General features: G+C 45.0%; 2 protein-coding genes across 2 annotated transcripts in view; one reads left to right on the forward strand and one right to left on the reverse strand.

Moving 5' to 3' along the window:
* The first annotated feature begins 1,921 nt into the window (after positions 1-1,921).
* DAD1 (defender against cell death 1) lies at positions 1,922-4,060 on the forward strand. The gene is made up of 3 exons (XM_049801054.1): positions 1,922-2,216; positions 3,148-3,296; positions 3,851-4,060. Exons 1-2 carry the CDS (start codon positions 1,976-1,978, stop codon positions 3,276-3,278), a joined length of 372 nt encoding a protein of 123 aa, XP_049657011.1. The 5' UTR covers positions 1,922-1,975; the 3' UTR covers positions 3,279-3,296; positions 3,851-4,060.
* Positions 4,061-9,804: 5,744 nt separating this feature from the next.
* LOC126038902 (M1-specific T cell receptor alpha chain-like) overlaps positions 9,805-22,283 on the reverse strand; it is a 198,391-nt gene continuing 185,912 nt past the window's right edge. The window contains exons 4-7 of the mRNA XM_049801364.1: positions 13,110-13,370; positions 12,638-12,685; positions 11,335-11,440; positions 9,805-10,849 (exon numbers count right to left, since the gene is read on the reverse strand). Coding sequence (XP_049657321.1) covers positions 10,819-10,849; positions 11,335-11,440; positions 12,638-12,685; positions 13,110-13,370 — 446 coding nt within the window. The 3' untranslated portion in view covers positions 9,805-10,818. The remainder of the gene's footprint in view (positions 10,850-11,334; positions 11,441-12,637; positions 12,686-13,109; positions 13,371-22,283) is intronic.

A 22,283-nucleotide genomic window follows, 5' to 3' on the forward strand; every position in this document is an offset into this window, starting at 1 on the left:
CAAAATTATTGGAGTGCCCCAAGACTGCAGCCACCATCTTCACCCAGGACATGGTGTCATAGAGCTGTCTGGCTTTGGGAAGGTGAAGAAGAAACCCGACAGTTTCTGATGGTTCTCTATGGATGTGAATATGCAGAGGACCTCCGCAAGAGCAGCAGTTGCTACCACTTAAGGGAAGGAGCAAGGGACATGGCTGTGGAACCCATTCCCACACAAGCCTTTGCTCCTGTGCTGGACAAGAGAGGGGACACAGGCAAATGATTATTCCCAGAGATGCCACAGAAATGGGCAATGATCAAGGGAAAAAGGCCCCAGTCCCCTTATGGGCACTGCAGAGAAACCCTGGGGGAATATGCATGCTCAGGTCCCAATTACCTCTATGACTGGTGAGACTTTAAGACATCAGGATACCAGAGGCTGTAGGACGACGGGTAACCTCCCAGACTATGTCCTAGCAAAATCATGCTGTTAGTCCCATCTCCTAAGCACAGAAAAAACCCTCAGAAATGTAGGTCTCTTCTACAGGACGAGGCTCCTTCAGGAGTCACTGGAGGCATTGATCAGAGGATGGGGCACCTGTAAACATCCCAGCTCAGCCCTACCATGTACAAACATGGACTTCAAAGGTGAAACACTGCACAAATTGAAACCAAAGAAGGGAATGTGTACACACTTCCCCTGTCCACTCCCCAGATGGGTGCATTCTCTATCACATAAAACCAACTGTTGTTTCTTGGGGGTATTTCTATCCCTATCCCAAGTGTGAGTAAGGAAAAGACATGCACATGGAGGAAGCACACAAGTTAGAAGGGACAAGGTCTCCGAAGATTCAGGCTACAGGATTGATGCCATGATGTAGTTCAAGTGACACACAAATATCACTTCTGTCAAAGGGCAGGAGATAGGAAAATGCCCCACCTTCATTTCGGAACCTGTTTGGAAGTATCGGCTCTCCACATCGAGAGCATCCCTGGTTTGGAATGATTTAAACAGAAGGAAGATCTGGGTAGAAAAGCTCTGCTTCTGGTCTCTTGAAAACTCTTCCCCCCTACTCTTAGAAGAAGCAGTCATTTTTCTCTCACTTCAGGCTCACCACCGTGAGAGTTTTTAATCAAAAGGAAGGAAAACAATGCTTTGCCTTTCCCCAGCTCTGAGAGGGGGGCCACAACAGTCAGGCTTCCACCACCCTGTGGAAGAATCTGGACACTCTTTCTGTTAACTGGTCAGCAAACACACGCATACACACTCGCACCCTGAGGGGGCCACCTCAGGCCACAGCAGGATCCGCCGTTCCCGGCAGTGTTGGTTTTCCCCAAACGGGCCGTTTCGGGCAGGCCGGCCCCAGAGCAGCCAGCTATGACGGGCAGGTGCGGGCAGGTGCAGGCAGGCAGCTCGCCGGCTCCCCACGAAGAACGGTGAAACTCCGCCCGCGGGCAGGCCCCCCCCTTCACGCCCCCCGCCCCACCGCACCAGGGCGAGCGCTGCCCCCGGGTAGCGAGACCCGGCGCTGCGACCGCTCCCGACCCGCGGGGCCCCAGGCTGGGGCGCGGCGGGTGGACGCGCACCTCGCCCAGATGCTAACGGCTACTGACGGAGCCGCTTTCTAACCAGCCTAGCAACATGGGCCGCTTGGCTCTCATTGGCTCTTGGAAGGCGCCACTTTCTAATCTGCCTAGCAACAGGCGCCGCTTGGCTCTCATTGGCTCTTGGAAAGCTGTGGGAGCGCTGACTCATAAAGCCGTCAGCGCATGCGCCAGCTGGGAACACCGCTCGCCTCTCCCCTTTCGGGACACCGGAGCATGCGCATGCGCACAGCGGCGCCTCCAAGTCCCGCCCTGTCGCGGGCAAGGCAACTGCGCCTGCGCAGCATTCACTGACCTGGTGGCGAGTTCGGAATGCGCCTGCGCTACCTCGCAGTGCCCCGGAAGCGCTTGCTTGAGATGCTTCCGGCCACCTCAGCCTGGCCAGAGGGACCATGTCGGGCGCGGCGGGCTCCGGCGCGGGGGCTGCGGGCTCAGTGGGCTCGGTGGTGAGGCGCTTCCTGGCGGAGTACGGCAGCGGCACGCCGAGCCGCCTCAAGGTGCTGGACGCCTACCTTCTCTACGTGCTGCTCACCGGGGCCCTCCAGTTCGGCTACTGCCTCGGCGTCGGCACCTTCCCCTTCAACTCCTTCCTCAGCGGCTTCATCTCCGCCGTCGGCAGCTTCATCCTCGGCGGTCAGTGCCCCGCCACGCCCGCCCCGGCCCCGCGCGGTTTTCCCTGGAATCCCCTTCACAACCGCGCGCTCTCCGCAGCAAAGCCTGAGCCTCCCGCAGCGACCGCGGAACCCCCAGCAACGCGCAGAGGCCCCCGGACATTGGAGAGTTGTCTTAGAAATGCCCAGATGTCTTGTAGTAACCGCAGGATTCCCTTAGCAGCCACAGGCGTTCGCCAGCAGCCCAAGGGAGTCACCCGCTGCAGCCTTCAAACCTACCCCAGCAGCCAGGGAGTCCCTATAGCAACCTCCATCACTGCCTTCCTTCCCCTGTAACACCCAGTTCTGCTCCCAGGAACCCCCAGGCTCCTGCCCCAGCCAGCCCAGCCTGCCCCGCAGCAGGATGCTTGACAGCAGCTGTGAACCTGTGGGGGTCCAGCCCCTATGCCCCACGGAGCCCAGCTCTTTATCAGCCCTAGAGTGACCTTGCTTCTCCCTGGCACTCAAGGAGCTCTCCCTTTTACTGTCTTGTATTGGTGCCTTTTAGTAGGCGTCCCACGGTGAAACCCGAACTCTAGTATTGACAGCTTCAGGGTGTTGCTGTCCCATAATACCCCCCAAAACCACCTTGTTCCTGTGCAGACCTTCACAACACAGTCAACAGAGGACATAGAAATATCCTCATTTCTCTGTCAGTCCCATCCTGTTATAAGCCTGTTCCCCTCTGGACTCACTTGGCCGCACCTGGTAGTGTAGTGCTATGGGAGACCTGTTTGCATAAAAGCCCTGTGCAAATCCCCTGCTAGTGTCCTGCTCATAAAGACAGAGTTAACTTTTCTTGTGCTACCCTGGTAGAACAGTGACCCAGATGGGGATGGACTGCCCCAGGAAGACTGTGCTTCCCATCATGACTTCCTTTTGTGATCGCTAATCATTCTTTCTCTGCCATGCAGTTTGCCTCCGGATCCAGATCAACCCCCAGAACAAAGGCGAGTTCCAAGGCATTTCACCGGAGCGGGCTTTTGCTGATTTCCTCTTTGCCAACACCATCCTCCATCTTGTTGTCATCAATTTTGTTGGCTGAGCTCTAGAAGAGACTGAGGTACTGTTCCGTGGGGTCACAAAAGGGGCAACCACAGCTCACATGACTTCAATACTTTTGTGGAGTTGGGAGAGAACTAGAAACATAGTGAATCCAGGAGTCCTAGCTCCCAGCTTTGTCTTGGCTAAGTACAGTTAAGCTGTTGTCCTCTAGGTTGAGACAGGGTTAGGATTTACGGCTTTCTGGTTTCGTGCATGTATTTTTTTGCTTTTATCATTTAAAAGGCATTTTAACTAGGAGTGTTACAGAAACCTACCCACATTTCTCTCTTATGAGAGAAATACCCCATTCTTTGCAAGAGAGGCTTTGGGAGCTGGAACTCCTGGGCTCTCTTTGTGAGGGTTGTCCCTTTGGAGGCCATGGTATGGCTGGTGTCCAATTCTGGAGTTTCTCAGCAGATGAGAGGAGGGAGTTTGGGACAGAGAAAGTTTGGTGCTGGAAAGTGGAGGACATGTCCTGTTGTTACTGTTGCAAGGGGGCCACAAGGTCATCTGAGCTTGTGGGGTATTTCCCTTTGCAGAAACATTGCTCATGTTGCCTTTCTCTTTTTCCAGGTCTGGAATTGCTCTGATGCCAAAGCCTGGCACTGGGAAGCGCTGTTCCCCAGCAGACTCTGACCTACTTCCTTGGTGGAGGAAAGGGATGCAGGGCTTAAGATTTTTCCCCATAGGCAGCCCTATGGAGGGTTCTAGTGTCCTATAGAGGGGTCTGCTGCCTCATTACAGTTACTGTAATCTTTTCCATCAATAAAACCCTTTATAGTACTGTGGTCTTTTCCCTCTTGGTGACAAATACAGAAGTTCTTCTGACACCCAAGTTCCCTCTCAGGCACAACTCCCTGTTTTTACCCCCCTCCCTCCCTTTCTAACTAGCAGGCTTTTTTTCTGTGCTCCAGTTTCAGAAGGAAGCAAGAAACAAGTCGTCATGGAAACACAGTTATCTACCCTTTTCATCTACCTGTTTCCTGCCCCTTTATCTTATGGAAACTATTGCCAACCTACCCCCAGGATTCAAAGCTGTGGAAAATTTGGCTTAGGCTGTTGTTAGTGGTCATGAATGGAAGGAAGTGGAGGGTGTCCTCCAGCACATCCCCAGGTGTACCCATATTCCTACAAGCCCTCCCATATCCCTCAAAGGCACGTGAGGCACAGCTAGATGTCCCAGCTGGACTTAGAGGCTCCCTAAGGCCTGGTAGTGGTACAAGCACCCTACCACAGTGTTAGCTCTTCTTCATTCTGATGTGGTGATAAACCCAAGGATGTTGGAAGGAGCTGCCAAGCTGTGTCTGTGCTTTGGACAGATCTGCACTTGAGCTGTTCTGAGTCCAGGGAGGAGGTCACCCCTCAGACTTAACCTTATTGAAAATCCTTCCCCCTTTAAAGCATTGTGAAATGCTTAAACTCAGTGACTTTGGCCCTTGGCTGTTGCCTCCTCAAGCCCAAGCTAGCTTCCTGCATTGAGGCCAAATGCTTCATTGTCCTGATGTAAAATTAGAGCCCTGTGGTGATCTGATGATAGGCACAGGATGAGATATTAACTCCAGCTAGCCGCTCTACACCTTTGACTGCAGAATTTACCTGGGTTACCTTCAGGCATGAGGCTCTATCCTTGTACTGATCCTCCTTCATGCTTGTCTAGTTTGTTCTGCGGGTGAAACACTGGATAGGTGACGTGTGTTGAGGCTATGTGACAAAGAAATGCTTGCTTGCTGGTGCTCAAGAGATAAAATATGGGGTATGATAGTGTATTGGTTTTGTCTGGCAAGGTTTTGGTAGCGGGGGCGGGGGGTTACAGGGGTGGCTTCTGTAAGAAGCTGCTGGAAGCTTCCCCTGTGTTCAAGAGAGAGCGAGCCCATACCAGCCGGCTCTAAGACGGACCCGCCGCCGGCCAAGGCCGAGCCAATCAGTGATAGTGGTAACGCCTCTGTGATAACATTTTTAAGAAGGAAAAAAAGTTGGGAGAGAGAGAAACAGCCGCCAGAGTGAGGAGTGAGAACATGCAAGAGAAACAAGCCTGCGGACACCAAGGTCAGTGAAGAAGGAGGGGGAGGAGATGCTCCAGGCGCCGGAGCGAAGATTCCCCTGCAGCCCATGGTGAAGACCCTGGTGAGGCAGGCTGTCCCCCTGCAGTCCAGGGAGGTCCACGGTGGAGCAGATATCCACCTGCAGCCTGTGGAGGACCCCACGCCGGAGCAGGTGGGTTCCCGAAGGAGGCTGTGACCCCGTGGGAACCCCGCGCTGGAGCAGGTTCCTGGCAGGACCTGCGGATCTGTGGAGAGAGGAGCCCACGGAGCAGGTTTTCTGGCAGGACTTGTGACCCCATGGGGGACTCATGCTGGAGCAGTGTGCTCCTGAAGGACTGCACACCGTGGAATGGACCCATGCTGGAGCAGTTCGTGAAGAACTGCAGCCCATGGGAATGGCCCACGTTGGAGGAGTTCGTGGAGGACTGTCTCCCGTGGGTGGGACCCCACGCTGGAGCAGGGGAAGAGTGTGATCAGCCCTCGCCCTGAGGAGGTGAAGCAGCAGAAAATAACGTGTGATGACCATAAACCCCATCCCTGTCCCCCTGTGCCGCTGGGGGTGCTTGGTGGTGAAATCGGGGAGTGAAGTTGTGCCCAGTAAGAAGGGAGGGGTGGTGGGAAGGTGTTCTGAGATTTCGTTTTATTTCTCATTACCTTGCTCTGGTTGATTTGTAATAAATTGAGTTAATTTTCCCAAATTGAGTCTGTTTTGCCCGTGATGGTAATTAGTGAATGATCTCTCCTGTCCTTATCTCGACCCGCAAGCTTTTTGTTATATTTTCTCTCCCCTGTCCAGCTGAGGATGGGGGAGTGATAGAACAACTTTGGTGGGCACCTGGTGTTCAGCCAGGGTTAACCCATCACGGATAGCTTCAACCTCAGCATTAGATTATGGCTCCTGTTTACCATCTTTTAGCATTTCCAGCTGTGCTGCAGCTATTAAAGCCATAAAAGTGTGAAACCTGGGGCTTGGAAGTCTTTTGCCTAACATAGCCTCTGAAGAATGGGGTATGAGGGAGCAGGGTCTTGGCTGTCTCAAAGGATGCTGTCTGGGTCTGTGGTAGGAACAGGGAATTCATGCCAGCTCTAACACCACCCCCTCCTCCAGCCCCAGGCAGCAAGCTGGATTTGTTTACAATGGTACCAGCTTCGTACTGATGCCGAGCAGACAGGGGACTCGACAGCATGCAGGGATTGTAAATGGGCCACTGAGCTCTTCTTTCCCATAAGAAGGACTCTCTCTGAGCCAGGCCCGTGGCGGACAGAGACGGCGCATTCACAGGAGGAGGAACAGCTCAGGGTCGTCCCCCGCCTTTGCCACTGCACCTGCTGCTGTGTGCAAGCTGCGAGTGCCTCCCTGTGGGTCTGTGTGACTCGGTCTCCCCACGGTTTGGCTTTAGAGAGAGCTCCAGGCTGGGACCCTCCTGTGGCCACTTCTAAGAATTGCACGGGAGCCTCTGGAAAAGGAAGAACCGTGGGTTTTCTGTGGGGTTACTTTTTCCCCCTGATTTTTTACCACCTTGCAATGCCTCTAGTTGCCATAAACTCAGCACTAGAATTCAAGTCCTATTAGAGCTACTCCCACATCTGACTATGCTTCAACAAGTCTGTAGATAAGCTCTGCTCCTTATAAAGACCATGCTTGGGTCCCTGTTCACACTGTAGAAGAGGGCAAGAAAAGAGGCTGTTTCGTGTACAGGACCATGTTTAATGAGAGGTGACAAAGGTTGGGCAGGATGTTTTCTCCAACAGAACCCCTAGAAAAGATGCAAATTCATCTCCTGCCCATAGGTAGGTATTAGGGGGCCAGAGCTGGCATGGGGAGGGGGTGCTAGAGATGGACCATGGCAACATCTCCTTCCCTGCCGATGTGAGAGGACTCTCTGGCCTGCCCCATCTTCCTCCCTTCTCTTTTGGGTCATAAATGAAAGGATTTTTCTGCATGGATTCACTGCCTGTATAACAGGCTGCAGAGGCCTATCAGCAAATTCAGAAATCTTACACATTTCTAAGATTTCTCCCCACCACACTTTGTAATGTATTTTCTACTCTTCTTTCTCCTGCCTACACTATGCATAGCTCAATCTTTCCTGCCATACCCAAAACAAGTCTCCAAGAGCAAACTGCGGTGAGAGGGCAGGAAGGGAGTGTGCCTTAACCTCATTCGACTTTGGCTTGTGGTCTAACGTCTGCTCTCCTTTTCCACACACTTCTCCTCCTCCCCGCCACGTGCCACACCAGCCCTGCTCCCCCTACCCCCTGTTTTGCACTCTACTTTCCAGAGGAAGCGGTTTATGTGGTAGAGTGTAGAGGAGCATCAAAAGGTGACCCAGATCTCAATTGTGGCGTCATGGAACTGGTGATACGACCTCTTCCTGCCCCACCTGGGCCATGAGACCCCTTCTACATCCTGTCCTAATGTGTTATTTCCTGCCTTTGCTTTGCACTGTGGTTTTTCTTTCTCGAAATAAACAAGAAAGCACAAAGTGGTGATTGGGGGGGCACATTGTGGTGGTGGGAGATTGAAAGCCTAATATCTGAAAATATCTTTGAACTAGACCTACAAATTCAGTGTTTTGCAGATCACATGCTAACAGTCACTTTAGTCAAAACATTTGACTTTATCTGTACACTCATTCCCCCCACTCAGCAAATCTTATCCCTGGGGTTGTTTAACCTGGAAGAGAAAAGGCTGAGATGTGGAAACAGAGGCAGCACACTGTCCTTCCTCCTTGACCATACAGCTAGGAGTGGGTTTGAAGTGCAACACAAAAAAATTTAGATGGGTATTAGTTTTAAAAAGTGATGCTAAAGGTAAATGAGCATGGAAACTTTTCCTCCACCTTCCTGAAGGTTTCTGGAATGAGGTTAATCAGTTGGAAATCATGGGAAATGCCATGAGTTGCTTTGTAATTCAAATATGGTTTAGGCAGCTTCATCAAGCTGCTTCCCTGTGAAGTGGTAGACCTCATTATGAATGAAATGTAAGCTTCAAGAGCTGCCTGGAATCTAGCATTTAAAGATCCATGGGCTTTCTATAGCTGGAGAGAAATGAGAGTGACTGTTGTGCCAAGGGAGAGACATGAGAATGAGTCACTGGACATCTGTACTATAAAATAATCAGGATAATACACCCAGCAAGTTTGAAGTTGTTCCTTGGCAGCAGGGGTCAGTAACTCTCTGTCAGCCTGTGACCGGCCACCTGCTAAATGGTCAGGTAGCAGCACCGTGGCAGAAGACCAGGGAGACTGTTGTGTTGCTGCTTAGCACTGCGGAGCCAGATCCTGTGGCAGGGAAGCTGGCATGGTCTTCACACGGGGACCCTGTCCCACATGAAGCACCAGAGTGCAGGAGGTAGAAATAAACGGACACCTGTAAAGTTGAAAGCAGACAACAGACGACCCTTTATTGCTAAAACACACACATATTTATAATCACATATTCTGCAAAGTCATTGTACACACGCACAATCATAGAATATGATTGGTTATACCATCTCTGTACATGCGCATAAACATAAGGCATAACTGGTTATACCAACTAAAACATGCGAAATTTGTCTCAGTCTAATTGGTCAAGATAAACTGCCGAATTGAGGTTCTTTGTGCCAAGTTCCCTTTATCATGGAATGCGTACTTGTGTTCTTCTAATTGGCTTTATTATCATCTTCTGTTCAAGGTCTTCTGAAGGTGTCTGGAATGCTCTTGTGACCATTAGCTAAGTATGTTCCTACACCAGGGCTTTTGGCTAGAAGCATTTCAAGCATGAGCCTTTCCAAAATCAGAGTTCTTTGCAATGGCTATGAATCCAGCAGGGTGAGACATATCCTGCGAGGGGGAATCACCCCCACCAGTCTGGTGAGGCTTTCTCTGCCACTCAGTTTAGGCAGTGGTGCGAGGTTCAAGCTTTTAAGGGAGGTTGTGTTTCTTTCAGAGCACCCTTCTCATTTCTCACTCCAGAGGAATCTCTGCTGCTTCTTCTGAAGATAGAGAAATCAGCATCACAAAAGGAGAAAATTTCCTTTCCAGTCTTGCCAGTGATAGACTGAACCTGGAGACATAGGCTGGTCAGTTGGTGTTATTAAAGCAAAGTAGGTACCTTGTTCTCCAGTGACACTTTGGAGTGGGGGACATTGAGAGGCAGGACACTTCAGGCTCCTGTGTTCCCCATAGCAGTAGACATCTGCCTTCAACAACCTGGACTGCTTACTAGTCCTCTCACTGTGGGCAAGCCATATTTTACTGTTGTCTTCACATAGCAGAGTCTACTCTTGGAGGAGAGCACCTCTCCTCCATTTCCCTCCCTCCGAGCTAGCCATGTGGTTCTCACCCAGACACAGCAAGGATGTCCCAGAAAGGGACTTTGTAGCTATTCCCCACCATGCAGCGGATCCAGCCAGTTGTTGCAAACAGTGCCTGGTGGCCAAGTCAGGCTGAAGAGGATAGTTGGGACTCCCCTTCCCTCCTTCACCCCAAAAAGCCAGGCTCATTCCTAAAGCTCATCTGAAGGGTAAAGCAAGTTCCTCAAACTACACATTAAAAGACAAACAAGTTTCTTATTTTTTTATAAGAATTTTTTAATAGCAGCCAAAGGCCTAAAGAAATGCCAAGACATCAGTGTGGTTGCCAGTACAATTTAAGAATTAGCAGCATGCGAATTTCACATGCATGCACTGTTTCCAATGCATGCATGGACAGATAAATATGTCAGTATAGTTTTATGCAAAGATTACAGAAAGAAATTGGGAAATCTAAGGTTGTTAGAACTAAACAAAAAGAACAAAAGTAGTTTGTATTTTTACTAAATGCAAAGCCAAATCTTAAGCTGGTTTAAATTCAGAAAATGTTATGGCCAGATAGACTTTAAAAAATACTAAAAAAACATTCTTTGGTTCTGTGATAATGAAGTGAGAATTTCACTGAATTCAGGAATTCTGGGAGACCTAGCAGTGTATCTTTTAGGGGGGAAAAAAAGATACCTTGCTCTGATCTAGCAAAAGATAGCAGGACCTGGTGCATAGCACCCTGAATAAGTCTCCCTTTACTTTTCAGAGTGAGTGTTTCCTTTGCAGCTGAAATGGTCTGTGGGGGTGCACTCTGAGGAGTGCATACCTGAAAGCTACCAAAATACGAAAAATTAACATTCAAGTGATATTTAGCTTGCAGTTTTCAACAAAGAACACTGCCTCAAGCAGAAATTTTGTGTCATTTTAATGCAAATAATAGTGATGTTTGGCAATTTATAATTACAGCAAACTATGCTTCATGCAAAAAGAAGCATTGTCATGCTAAATGAATCAGGCATCTGGAGTAGCAGAAAGCTGAAAATTTTAAGCTTGTTTTAAAGTAGTTTTATAACAATGCAAATAAAGCAATTTAGACTATAATGTCTGGTGTGATATACAGAAATGGCAAGTGATATCCCTTGCAACAGGAAGGCCTGTGTTCCCTCTTGCACACGATGCTCTGGTAAATATTCCTCAGCAGATTTTTTGGTAATTCAGGACTGCACTATCTGATTACTTGCATTCCTGTAACAAAAATAAAGGTATGTTAAATCATTATTTGGGATACAGTCACAGCTACATAATTATAGACCTGAAGTGTCTAGACAATAGAAAGAGGAGAAAGAGATACTGAGCCAAAAGTAATATATTAGGTCTGAGGTCTTAAAGTCAATAAACATCAAACTTTCGCAGCTGGAGACTGGTCAGGGGATGAATCTGATGGATGAATGCAGATGAGGGAAGGAGTGGATGTAGAAATAGAAGGGAGAGATGTCTAGAAAGAAGAAAAAACTTAAATTTGCATGTGGATAAGGAAAACTAAATAGAAATGAGGGGTGGGCAAAAACACTGATATGGCCAAAGGAGTGGAGGGATTTTACTGTTGGTAGACAAAAGGTGCATGGATAGGCTGCATAAACAGTTATTACAGAGAGAAGGAACATTCATAGCTAATGAACTGATCCAGATGTTTTCTGTCAGAGGCCTTACTACCCCCCATGTATACTCACTTTTTTTTCCACATAAGCATCGTCATCAGCACATTAAAAATTATTCCTTTCATTAAAATTACTTTCAGGCCCAGCTGTGATAAAGACAGCATGTTCAGGTTTTCATCTGTAAAAGTAACAGAGAATGAAAGTCACAAAAGCAGTGAGACATCCTTGCTTCCAGACAGACTTAAAAGCACTTCTTAATGAAGCTGTTCCACTTTGTGTGATTGAGTCAGCTTGTAGGATAGCTAACGAGACAGTGAGCAGGACTGTCTCACTGAGAGACTTTAATTTCTTCCAGTTAGTGTTTCAAGGGCCAGGTTTTCATTCAATAACCACTTAAGTATCCAATATGCAAGTCTGCCAGCCATCTAGCTGTTTTTAAGTACAGTGTATTATGAACCCAGGATGCTGGAGGTGTCCCTCCTCCCTCTCCCTAAAATTTTTTAAGATGGCCAGAGGGAAAACCAAGTTAAATTTTATTCAAAGAACACAAAGTCTACTTGGATCTTCTATTAATCTTAAGTTACAAAGCCTTTTTCATTTGAAAGTACATTGCTCTATATTGGGGAATCAGGGAGCTGTTATCAAAAAGTCATTTTATGTTTATCTTTGAAAACCTCTCTCTGAAATGACTGATCAAATCAGCCAAGTTTACCGATGAGTATTTTTCTGAAGTGGTGTTTTGGAAACATTTGGCTAATTGGTTTATTTTCAGCAAGGCTGCATGTTTACAAAAGTACGGCTGTTTTGCAAACAGGGCAAGTGCAAAGACAGGTTCAGCTCCTTTGAACTAGCAGGAACAGCAATTGCTTGGGCTCGAGCACTGGCTAGTATAGTCCCACAGCCATGAGCTAAAGCAAAGCGTGCTCAGATGCACCATATCTTCAGTGCAAGCCTGCTTCTGAGCACACACTGCAGAAACCACCCACTTATCTTTTGGTTCATAGGTGTTTGTGCACCCCCCAAAAAACCCAACTCTTTTGAAGTCTGAAATGCAGACAAACATCCAGTAAGGCTGACTCATATCAGTACCTTAAATCATTATGTGATGGGGAGTAGTTGTTTGGCTAGTCCTAGCAAGAGCATGTAGGCACTGCCTACACTGGTCACATAAAATTACCAGCTCAGATCTGGAAGACCACATTAACCCAGTGATTTCCAGCCTTGATGTTTAAAGCCTGTGGGGCCCTTTTGGAAATTTCCAGTCTGAACATTTTGCTCCAACAGGAATTCTGCAAACAAGGAACATTAGCAAAAACTTGGGAAGACATTTCCTTTTATCAGGCCAAGCTTTACTCCTCAAATGCTGTGTACATACCTGTCCTGAAGTTTAGAGATACCTCTGTAACACAGACAGTGCTGGCACCTGCAGATAGTAACAATAAATTTAATTAATAACAGAAATGTATTTCTTATCTCTACTTAGAAGGGCTGGATTAGAGTTTCTGGCCAGTAAACCCCTATTTCTGCTATTTTCAGGGCAGCGTAACATCTAATCTAATTAAACTTTAGAGTCTCATCAGACAAATGAATTTCAAGCTTTATATCCCCCACAGTGTGATTTTAAGAGCTCTGCTGTGACTGTACCAGCCTCCTGACCCTTAATCTTGTTTCCACCGAGGAGGAAGGCAAAACAAAACAGAGGCAACAAGGCAACACTCCTCTGGAGTGTGGGAGCGTAATTCAGCATTGCTTGCAGGGTTGGGAGTTGTGAACAATTTCTGTTCATGCTAATAGTACAGAGACCAGAGTACCTCTAGCCCTGTACACACATCCAAAAATGTCATTACCACTTTCAGGATCCTCGCCCTTCAGTTCTCCAACGCCCTCATGATTTGCACCACACTCCATTTCATCTTTCTTGGCCCAGTAGGTTGACAGGTAGCTCACTTCCTGATTGTTCTCGGGTGTTGCCACTTCCACGAGGGCAGTTGTCTGCTTATCAGCCTTACTCTTAAGCTTTTCAGGGGAGTAATCTGTGATAAGGCACATTTCCAAATCCTCATCATCTTTAGAGATCAGCCTGTAGACTGAAGGAGATGGAGTAACATCTGAAAATGGAGAGGAGATGAGACATTAGATGAGAATACGCAGTCATAGTTCCTTCAGTCTTAACACACAGCCATTAGGTATGGAGGTTTTTCCATTATTCCAGTGGGAAGTTGTGCTAGGACACATTTAGAGAACCAAGGCATCCACAGCAGATGATGCAGGAGCTACATGAGACTTATGTTTTATGGGAGCCACAGAGAGTGGTCAGGCAGGATCCCTAGAGCATCTCAAATGATACTCATGGGATCATCCACACCCTAGATGTCCATATCTAACCTGGTCATTCCTCTCTGTAACAACTGATTCATCTCTAGTTTGCAGCCTGGGCTTCCTTTTGGATCTTGGACTGGATGCATTCAGGAATGTGTATAACAGGCAGAGAGCACTCTCTTCTTGCTTCACTGCCACAGATGTAATGTGTCTGGAGAGAACTGAGCAGCCCAGGGGCATTCTGCCTTTTCTGCAAATGTGTGGTCAAATCCACCACTGACGTTCAAACTCCCACTTCCCCCAGCTGTCCTGAGGGATAGTGGATAAACTACTAAGTCTTAAGGGTGTCCCTATTTACCACCAGTCTACCTAATTTTGTTCCTATAGGAGAAAGCTAGGAAAGCCACTGCAAAGTAGGAACACATGGTTGCATTTAGGGAAAGAAAGATGAAACAAATGAATGTTTTGCTACGTTCCACCACCTGACAGTGCAGTGCAAGATTTTTTTACTAAATTTTACCCTGCAGAAGAGGGGTTTGGGGAACTAAAGGCTGCAGATATAAGACAGCTGGGGTTTATTTCTGTTTTCTTGGTTCAAATTCTTTTAACAAGTCAGTTAGACTAGGATTTTCCACACATATCAAAACACTACCTGTGGTTAAACTCTTTTTTGCACATTTAGCTTTGTAAACTTGTACTCTAAGCATACATTTCACCTTGTCCAGCTCTTGAAGTCTGATAATTTAAGAAGGTGCTTTCCTAAATCTTTGTTCACACATGATAATAAAATGTTATGGGCGTTGTAGTACTCTAATGACGAACAAATGAAATATCACTAAAGACATACTGTAGCCAAGATGCAGATTTGGGGCTCTCAGGAACCCTGTGGCTGTATTTTCCATTGGACTTCACAATCACATGTTTGAACTGGAGCTTCAGTTCACATTTATAAACTCATGAAGTGTTATCATATAGGGTTGGGAGTTTAAATTAATAATTGCTTCATCCCTGTTCACACACCACACTGATAAATATTGTAGAAACACTACAGACAGCTTAGTTCCCACATGAATAAGTTTTACTTTCTTCCCATGGGGGAAGTTTGGACTAAATCTTGGCTTTTACAAACTGTCTCAAAATCTTATGCAAGTACAGACCCTGGTTCTATCACTAAGATAATTGCTTTTCACCTGTTCAGTTGCCATTTGTCAGCCCCTTAGAGAAACAGCCATACTTCTTTATTAGTATGATCTCAGAAAAAAACTAATCCACAATGCCTAATGAGTCATTCTCTGGCCCTTCTCCTAAATTGCAGTTCATCTATCCCAGCTTTGCCCTGGCTTTGAAAAGCCTGATGAGAGTGTTTCTTTCCCAAATACGCAGAATATGGTTTAATGTATGTTCTGACTCCTTCAACACCACTTCCCACCTCCCATACTCCCAGTTTTGTTTTAGAAACAGATTTCAGTGATCATTTGTTAGGGAGAGGAAGACAGGAGAAGATAATAGGCCTGATGGTAGATCCCTGTATAAAATACAGGTGAACTAGGGTACTTCATTGTTATGGAGTACATGGATACAAAAGAGAAGAGGGGGAATTGATTGAGCTGTTCTGCTCCTCTTTCATGAGTACTATGCTTTCTGAAAAGCTACATATCCACCTCTTTCTAAATTAGGGTGTTTTTCTCCCTTTCAATCTGTGCTTTTAACATGAGCAGATAAAAAAAATATAAGGTCTGGTTTTTGCAGGCAGTTTCAGCAGCACCTGTTTTCCAAAATAATAATTTCTCATTCTTGCTCAGAGTCGCTGCTGGCTTCATTCTGGTGCTAGAGTATATTTTTCTGATCAGTTCCTTTGCATATTTGCACACTGTTATGAAAGTTTGCGGATAGCAGTCTTGGTAAATGTCAGCTATTATAACCACAGCATTGTGACTTATGTTTCCTGTTATTCTGTCTTAATGAGTTGACGGATGTGTTGGAGATGCTGTATTGATATTTATGACATGTATTTGCAGGAAAGATTAAGAAGTAAATTATGATACTCTGAGCTGTCCACCCTGCCTAATTTCATCTTTACTGAAGGATCTCTTCCAGGTGGAAGAGCAGTAGCAGTTGGAATGCTATGCCTGACCAGTCTACAGAGGAAGCCAACTCCAGAGGCTGATTCAGGGAGGGAGCAGTAGAAGCCTGTTTCAACATCAGACCGAGACCTATGCCTTTTTTTCCAAACGAGCTGCAGTAGAAATCCTGAACTGGTTTAACACACAGCTTGTATTATATAGAGATTTATCTCATTCTCCACTCCCTGCAAAGCAAACTCTCTGAATCTCCCGGGAGACTGGAGCTGGTGTGATAAGAGGTCTTTGATCCTCTTACCATTCCTCAACCTGAGTGTCATAGTTTAAGCCCAGCCGGCAATTAGGCACCACACAGCTGCTCGCTCACTCTTCCCTCCCCTTTCCTGCAGTGGGATGGGGAGAAGAATTGGAAAAAAGTAAAACTCATGGGGTGAGATAAGAACAATTTAATAACTAAAGTAAAATAAAATGTAATACTAATACTAATACTAATTGTAATGAAAAGGAATATATTTTTTTAACAAAAAAAGAAAAAAAATAGAAAAACCAAGTGATCCACAATGCAATTGCTCCCCACTCGCTGACCAATGCCCAAGCAGCGATCCATCCCTCCCAGCCAACTCCCCCCAGTTTATATACTGAGCATGTTGTTCTATGGTATGGAATATCCCTTTGGCTACTTCGGGTCACCTGTCCTGGCTATGGTCCCTCTCAGCTTCTTGTGCAGCTCCTTGCTGGCAAAGCATGGGAAACTGAAAAATCCTTAACTTAGGATAAGTGCTACTTAGCAACAACTAAAATATCAGTGTGTTATCAACATTGTCACATAAATCCAAACCACACTATACCAGTTACTAAGAAGAAAATTAACTCTATCCCAGCTGAAACCAAGACATTGAGACATGGTATTCCACAGCTCGAGTCAACCTGGAGCTATTGCCCAACTCAGAGGAAATATATACCCCTTTACACATACAGGCTAATATTGATCCCAGAGGAGCAACTCCAGTTACAAGCACTTTAGTGATGTTTGCTGGCTGTCCTCCAATGGAGGTTCAAAAAGGTCTATGAAAGGTCCTTTGTGAAATCTGCCAGTGCTGCATGGATACTAGGATGTCTACAGTAAGACTAGATGTCCACATTTAGTACCTCAACCCTTCTCTAGACTTCCAGTGCTCATGTCTGGGGGCACTCGAATAAAAGAAGCCAGGTCCTAGTCCAGCATCAGCCAAGTCATCCAAGGTACAAAGACTCTATACAGAGATTCAGTATTTGCAAATGTGAATATGCTGCATCACTTATAGGGTTCAGGCATAATTCTGGTCTCCATCCCAAAAATGTGTTTGTCATTGCCTCTATAATTACACTTGGGGAAGTCAAACTGCCAAAACCACCCAAGATCTTTCTCACAAACTTTTGAAGGGGAAGATTTCTAGCCAAAGCAAAACTAAAGCCAAAAATTAATAGAGAAAGATACCTAGTATGTGAGGAGAAATCAAGTGTTCAATGGACTAAATTGTTTTCTAGTACCAAAACAGGATAAATACTGGGCTTATAGCACGTGTTCACATTAAGGAAAAGTTAAGATGAAGTTTTCTTAAATTTCATATTGGGAGGCAATACCCTATTTGTGTTCATGTATAGATTTACTCATGCATCACCTAAACTGTGGGAGACATCTACTATGATCTCCTCTACTGCTCCTTTCAACAATGTTAATGAAAGATTGGGGGGGGGGGTCAGAGGGAGCAATTCTGCTTATCTAATCCACTCTTTAAAGCTCACAAGTGAATGACATGGCTTAACCCATTTGTGTAACAATTATTTGGAAACAAAAAGACTTGAAGTGGCTGTTCATGAACCTCCTGAGAACGTCTGTCATTTTCACAAAATACATTTGCATGCTTTTTCTTCCAAAATCAGAGAGGGGTTTAATTAATAACAAGTTTTCAAATTTATAGGCCAGACATTTAGTTTCTAGAAAAAAATTCATAGAGTCGTAGAATGGTTTGGGTTGGAAAGGACCCTTAAAGGTCATCTAGTCCAACCCTCAATTCAAATAATTTCAACTCAAAAAAAAAGAAACTTCCTGAGTTAGAGGTTAACTATTCCTGTAGTGCCAGCCAAAAAAAATCACATTTGTGTAATGAGTAAGAAAAAAAACCTTTCAAATGAATCAACCTAAAATCTCTTTCTAGAAACAGGTAGGAGATGATTTTTATGTTGATGTCAAAAAGTCAGAAGAACTTTTGTTGTTACACTTATGGAATTGCCTCAGATGTAAATGTCTATTTCACACCAAAATGATATCCTGCTGTTAATATGGAACAGAAAGCTCAAACTTACTTGGGGTAATAAGAAGTTGGGTCCCAGTTCCAAATGTGAGTTTCGCATATCCCTGATTGGCACACTGGTATGAACCTCTACAGAAATGTAGACAGGTTTTCCCAATGCATACTGACAATCAGGTCAACAGACATTCCAGAGCAGGGAATAACTTAAGGGAGCAATGACGAATCACACTGATTTAAGTCACCATCAAAGTACCAAAGAAATCTACTAGAAAATTATCAAGATTAGAAACAGGGAGATCAAATAAAAAAACCCCACCATTCATTCATTCACTGGTTACAATTGTCTATTACACCTTTTGGGGCAATACTGGGAACAATCTGTTTTTTCCATCTGTAACATCACTTAAAATACCTGTTCACTGTGACATGTAGTTAGGGCCACTGCCTTTCAGTCCAAGTTTTCTCCTGAATATTTCACCATTTACTACCCACCTGGCTTGATCACCAGCAAGGTTCCTTTTCCTAATGTCGGCTTGTATACTCCTCCACTCCCATAATTCACACAACCCAGGAAACCTTTGCAAGAACCCCTTTGACCTTGGTTACAGTTACCTCCTTACATGTTTCAGTGGCACACTGTGACCCTGCCTAGATCTTAGAGCTTTGCAGGTAGTTCCAAAGGCAATCTGAGCCTTCTAATTCTATTACTTCAGGTTTCATATACTCTCACTTAGGTATGCAGTAGCAGGAGTAAGCATTAAGTATGGCTTTATAGCTGCGACAGCTAGGCAAATCTCGATTCAAGTCCCACTCGCGAACAGAATCCACTTGCAATATTTGTGGATAATACAGTATCTGTACATCAGACAAACCAGTCGAGACACGGCAGTCCAACTCCCATTGCAACACTAGTATTAAAAAGGTTATAAGTATACTGTTTCTTGGTGGGATTCTGCTACAAGCAAAGACTAGCTAAAATGGTGATAATCATCATAAGTGGATATTTTCTAAATCATAGAATCATAGAATGGTTTGGGTTGGAAGGGACCTTTAAAGGTCATGTAGTCCAACCCCCTTGTAATGAGTAGAGACATCCTCACCTAGATAAAGGTTGCTCAGAGCCCCGTCCAACCTGACCTTGAATGTTTCCAGGGATGGGACATCTGTGACCTCTCCGGGCAACCTCTTCCAGTGTTTCACCACCCTCATCATAAAACAATTCTGCCTTGTATCTAGTCTGAATCTATTCTCTTTTAGTTTAAAACCATTACACCTTGTCCTATTGCTACAGACCCTACTAAAAAATCTGTCCCAATCTTTCTTATAAGCCCCTTTTAAGTACTGAAAGGCCTCAACAACGTGTCCCCAGAGCCTTCTCCAGGTGAAGCAACCCCAACTCTCTCAGCTTTTCCTCATAGGAGATGCTGTTCCATCCTTCTGATCATTTTGTGGCCCTCCTCTGGACCCACTCCAACAGGTCCATGTCTTTCTTGTACTGAGAACTCTGGAGCTGGATGCAGCACTCCACGTGGGGCCTCACCAGAGCAGAGTAGAGAGGCAGAATCACCTCCCTCAACCTGCTTGCCATGCTGCTTTTTATGCAGCCCAGGATACGGTTGCCTTTCTGGGCTGTGAGTGCACATTGCTGGCTTATGTCCAGCCTTATCAATATTATAGCCATCCTTGTATTTCGATGCATTTTCATCTGACTGATATCATCCCTGACTGCCTGAGGCCAATGGAAGTGGCATGGATTTACCATTAGGAGAGAACAAATCCACATTACTTACTTGACAAAAGAGGAAAAACAGGCTTTGTCTTAGCTTATCACAGGAATACAATTGATGGAAGAGCACTGAAAGCACATGCCTGCCTGCAGCTGCCTCAAGGAAGACTGCTTGGACAGCAGCTGTGGAATAAATTCCACCGGTTAAGGTGAGACCTCAGACTACTATGCATTTGACAGCTGCCATTTCCCAGATCTTGGTGTGTATTCACAACAATCTGGCAAATTAGGCAAAAAATCAACATAAATGTACCTGGCAAAACCAGAAGTCTCATCCCAGATCCAAATGTGAGTTTGTAATTATTTCCATAGTCACACAATAGCACAGGCCTCTACAATATCCAGAGTGGTATTGAATGGAACCTTCAACAATTAAATACTCCACAAAAGGAAATCTTATTTATCTCTATGATTAGACAGATCCATATATCTAGGACTTTTTTCTGACTTACTTTCTCTTCATGTGGTGTTTTGCATCTTTCAATCTCCCAAACACCTGTTCCTTAATATTCCCCTCCATCATATTTATCCCATTGCTTCCAGAAACCCACCTGCCTCACAAGTTCTATTCTTCATTTCATTCCTCATTTATTTAGTCTGCAGTGAGATTCCTGTCTCAAAAATTAGTTTCTTTACTGTTACTTCACAGCTCACCTAGTGATCGATGGTGTAGTAGAGACTCCATCATCCCATTCTCTTGGATTTGCCATCTGAATTAGTCAAGGAGTGATTCAAGAACAAATTTGTCATTTAGATTTTAAGTAGAAAGCACACTTTTTTGGTATACAATTTCTTTGTGGCAGGGAGACCATTTATTATTCTGCCATTAAACACTTTCAGTATGCATTTGGGAAGCTCTTAGGTTCTACAGTCTGATCAGAACAAGATCTGGAACAGTTGCACACAGACATGACCATAATGGTAAATTTGGGGACATGTAAATGAACTCAGACAGAGCCTTGATTTGTAGCTCCGTTAGCTTGCTGATAGCTCCATATAAACTTGAGATTCTTATTTTTCTCAAATGTTTTTGAACAGGGTCAGGAGGGTCATTTGAAATATGAGGAATTTCCCCAGAGTTTTTCAGAATGAATAGTTTCTTTACATTGCTGTGTTTTTTAACATTCAGAATAAAATTATTTTAAAATTATCTCAACAATCACTACCATTTTAAGAAATGGAAACATTACTTTTAAAGAGTAAATCCAAAGCACTTAGATATTAAATGCTCCTAAAAGTATTCTTAAGAAATTTGGAAAAATTGATACATTTACAAAAAAATACTGGTGTCTCAGGATCTGCCTTACTTTCTTTCCCTTTTCCAAAGAGTTTCAGACAAGAGAAGAGGTGTGGGATTTTGGGGGGGGATTTTTTGTCTGACACTTGTGGCAGCAACTGTCAAAGCACAAATTTTTCATGCTTTTTTTGTTCAGAGAAAATTATTTTGTGGTCAGGGTCACCTTTCCATCTTTCCCCAAAAAAAGACATTTAATAATGAGCTTTGCTTCTTGACCTCTTTCCCCTCTGTCTAGGTATCTATTCCATGCCTAGATTTAAGACTTGTCATACTGTTCTCCAGCAGTTTCAGAGCTTCACTTCTAATGTGCTCTGAGCTTCACATGGAGTTGAAGGCCAAGATAATTTCACAGTACTCAACACTAGCTGGCTGGGAACACAAACTTGGTATCATTCTCAAGGATAAGCTTGCTTCCTAAACTTCAGTATTTATATAATGCTTCACAGATGTGACAGAAATCCATCCCCTATCATTACAGCTTTATTGAGGATCTCCAAAGCAAAGACCGGATATGTGCTTGTATTTTGCATCCGCATGAAATTAGGAGGCTTGTTATCTTAAAGTACTAGCATCCACACACTAGAAAAGTCCTTTTTACCTGATACAGCTTTACAAGACTAATCTCACCACTCTGCATTTTGCTGGCCCATGCTGGCTTTCACGATTTCCCTTTGCTTCTACTCTACATGAGAATTCTTGATTTAGGAGACTGCTTCCTGTTTACTTTCCAAGAAAAATCCTCTTGCATATGTAAAACTTCTGCTATGGCTAATTAATCATCAGGAATAAGGAGGGGAAAATATATAAGCAGCCATGGAAATCCTTGCTCTTATACCAGATGAAAATTTATAGTCCTATTTGTAATATATTGTGGAGTGATGAAATAGGCAAATAACTTGCAAAGGGAAAGAAGTACTTCCAAGAGGAATCACATCTGAGAATTCAGACATACCTGGAAAAACTGTGAGTTTGGTTCCAGCTCCAAATGTAAGTTTGCCATAATTCATTGTATTACACTGTGACACTATGCTTTGCAAAATGATGCACTGGTATGCACATATGCTGGACTAAGACTTGAGAACTGAGCAATGCAAGATTCTTAATTGGAATAATCTAACCAACGTTGTTGGCCACCTCCTTAGCACATATAGTAAACATTTCATTCAGCCACATTCCTCTGCCTGCTTAATCATTCCTGACACCCACTACTCTAGCTGTTGTCCACGACCTAGTCAGTCATCTGT

The sequence above is a fragment of the Accipiter gentilis genome, chromosome 5, assembly GCF_929443795.1.
Source record: "Accipiter gentilis chromosome 5, bAccGen1.1, whole genome shotgun sequence".
Classification (NCBI taxonomy): domain Eukaryota; kingdom Metazoa; phylum Chordata; class Aves; order Accipitriformes; family Accipitridae; genus Astur; species Astur gentilis.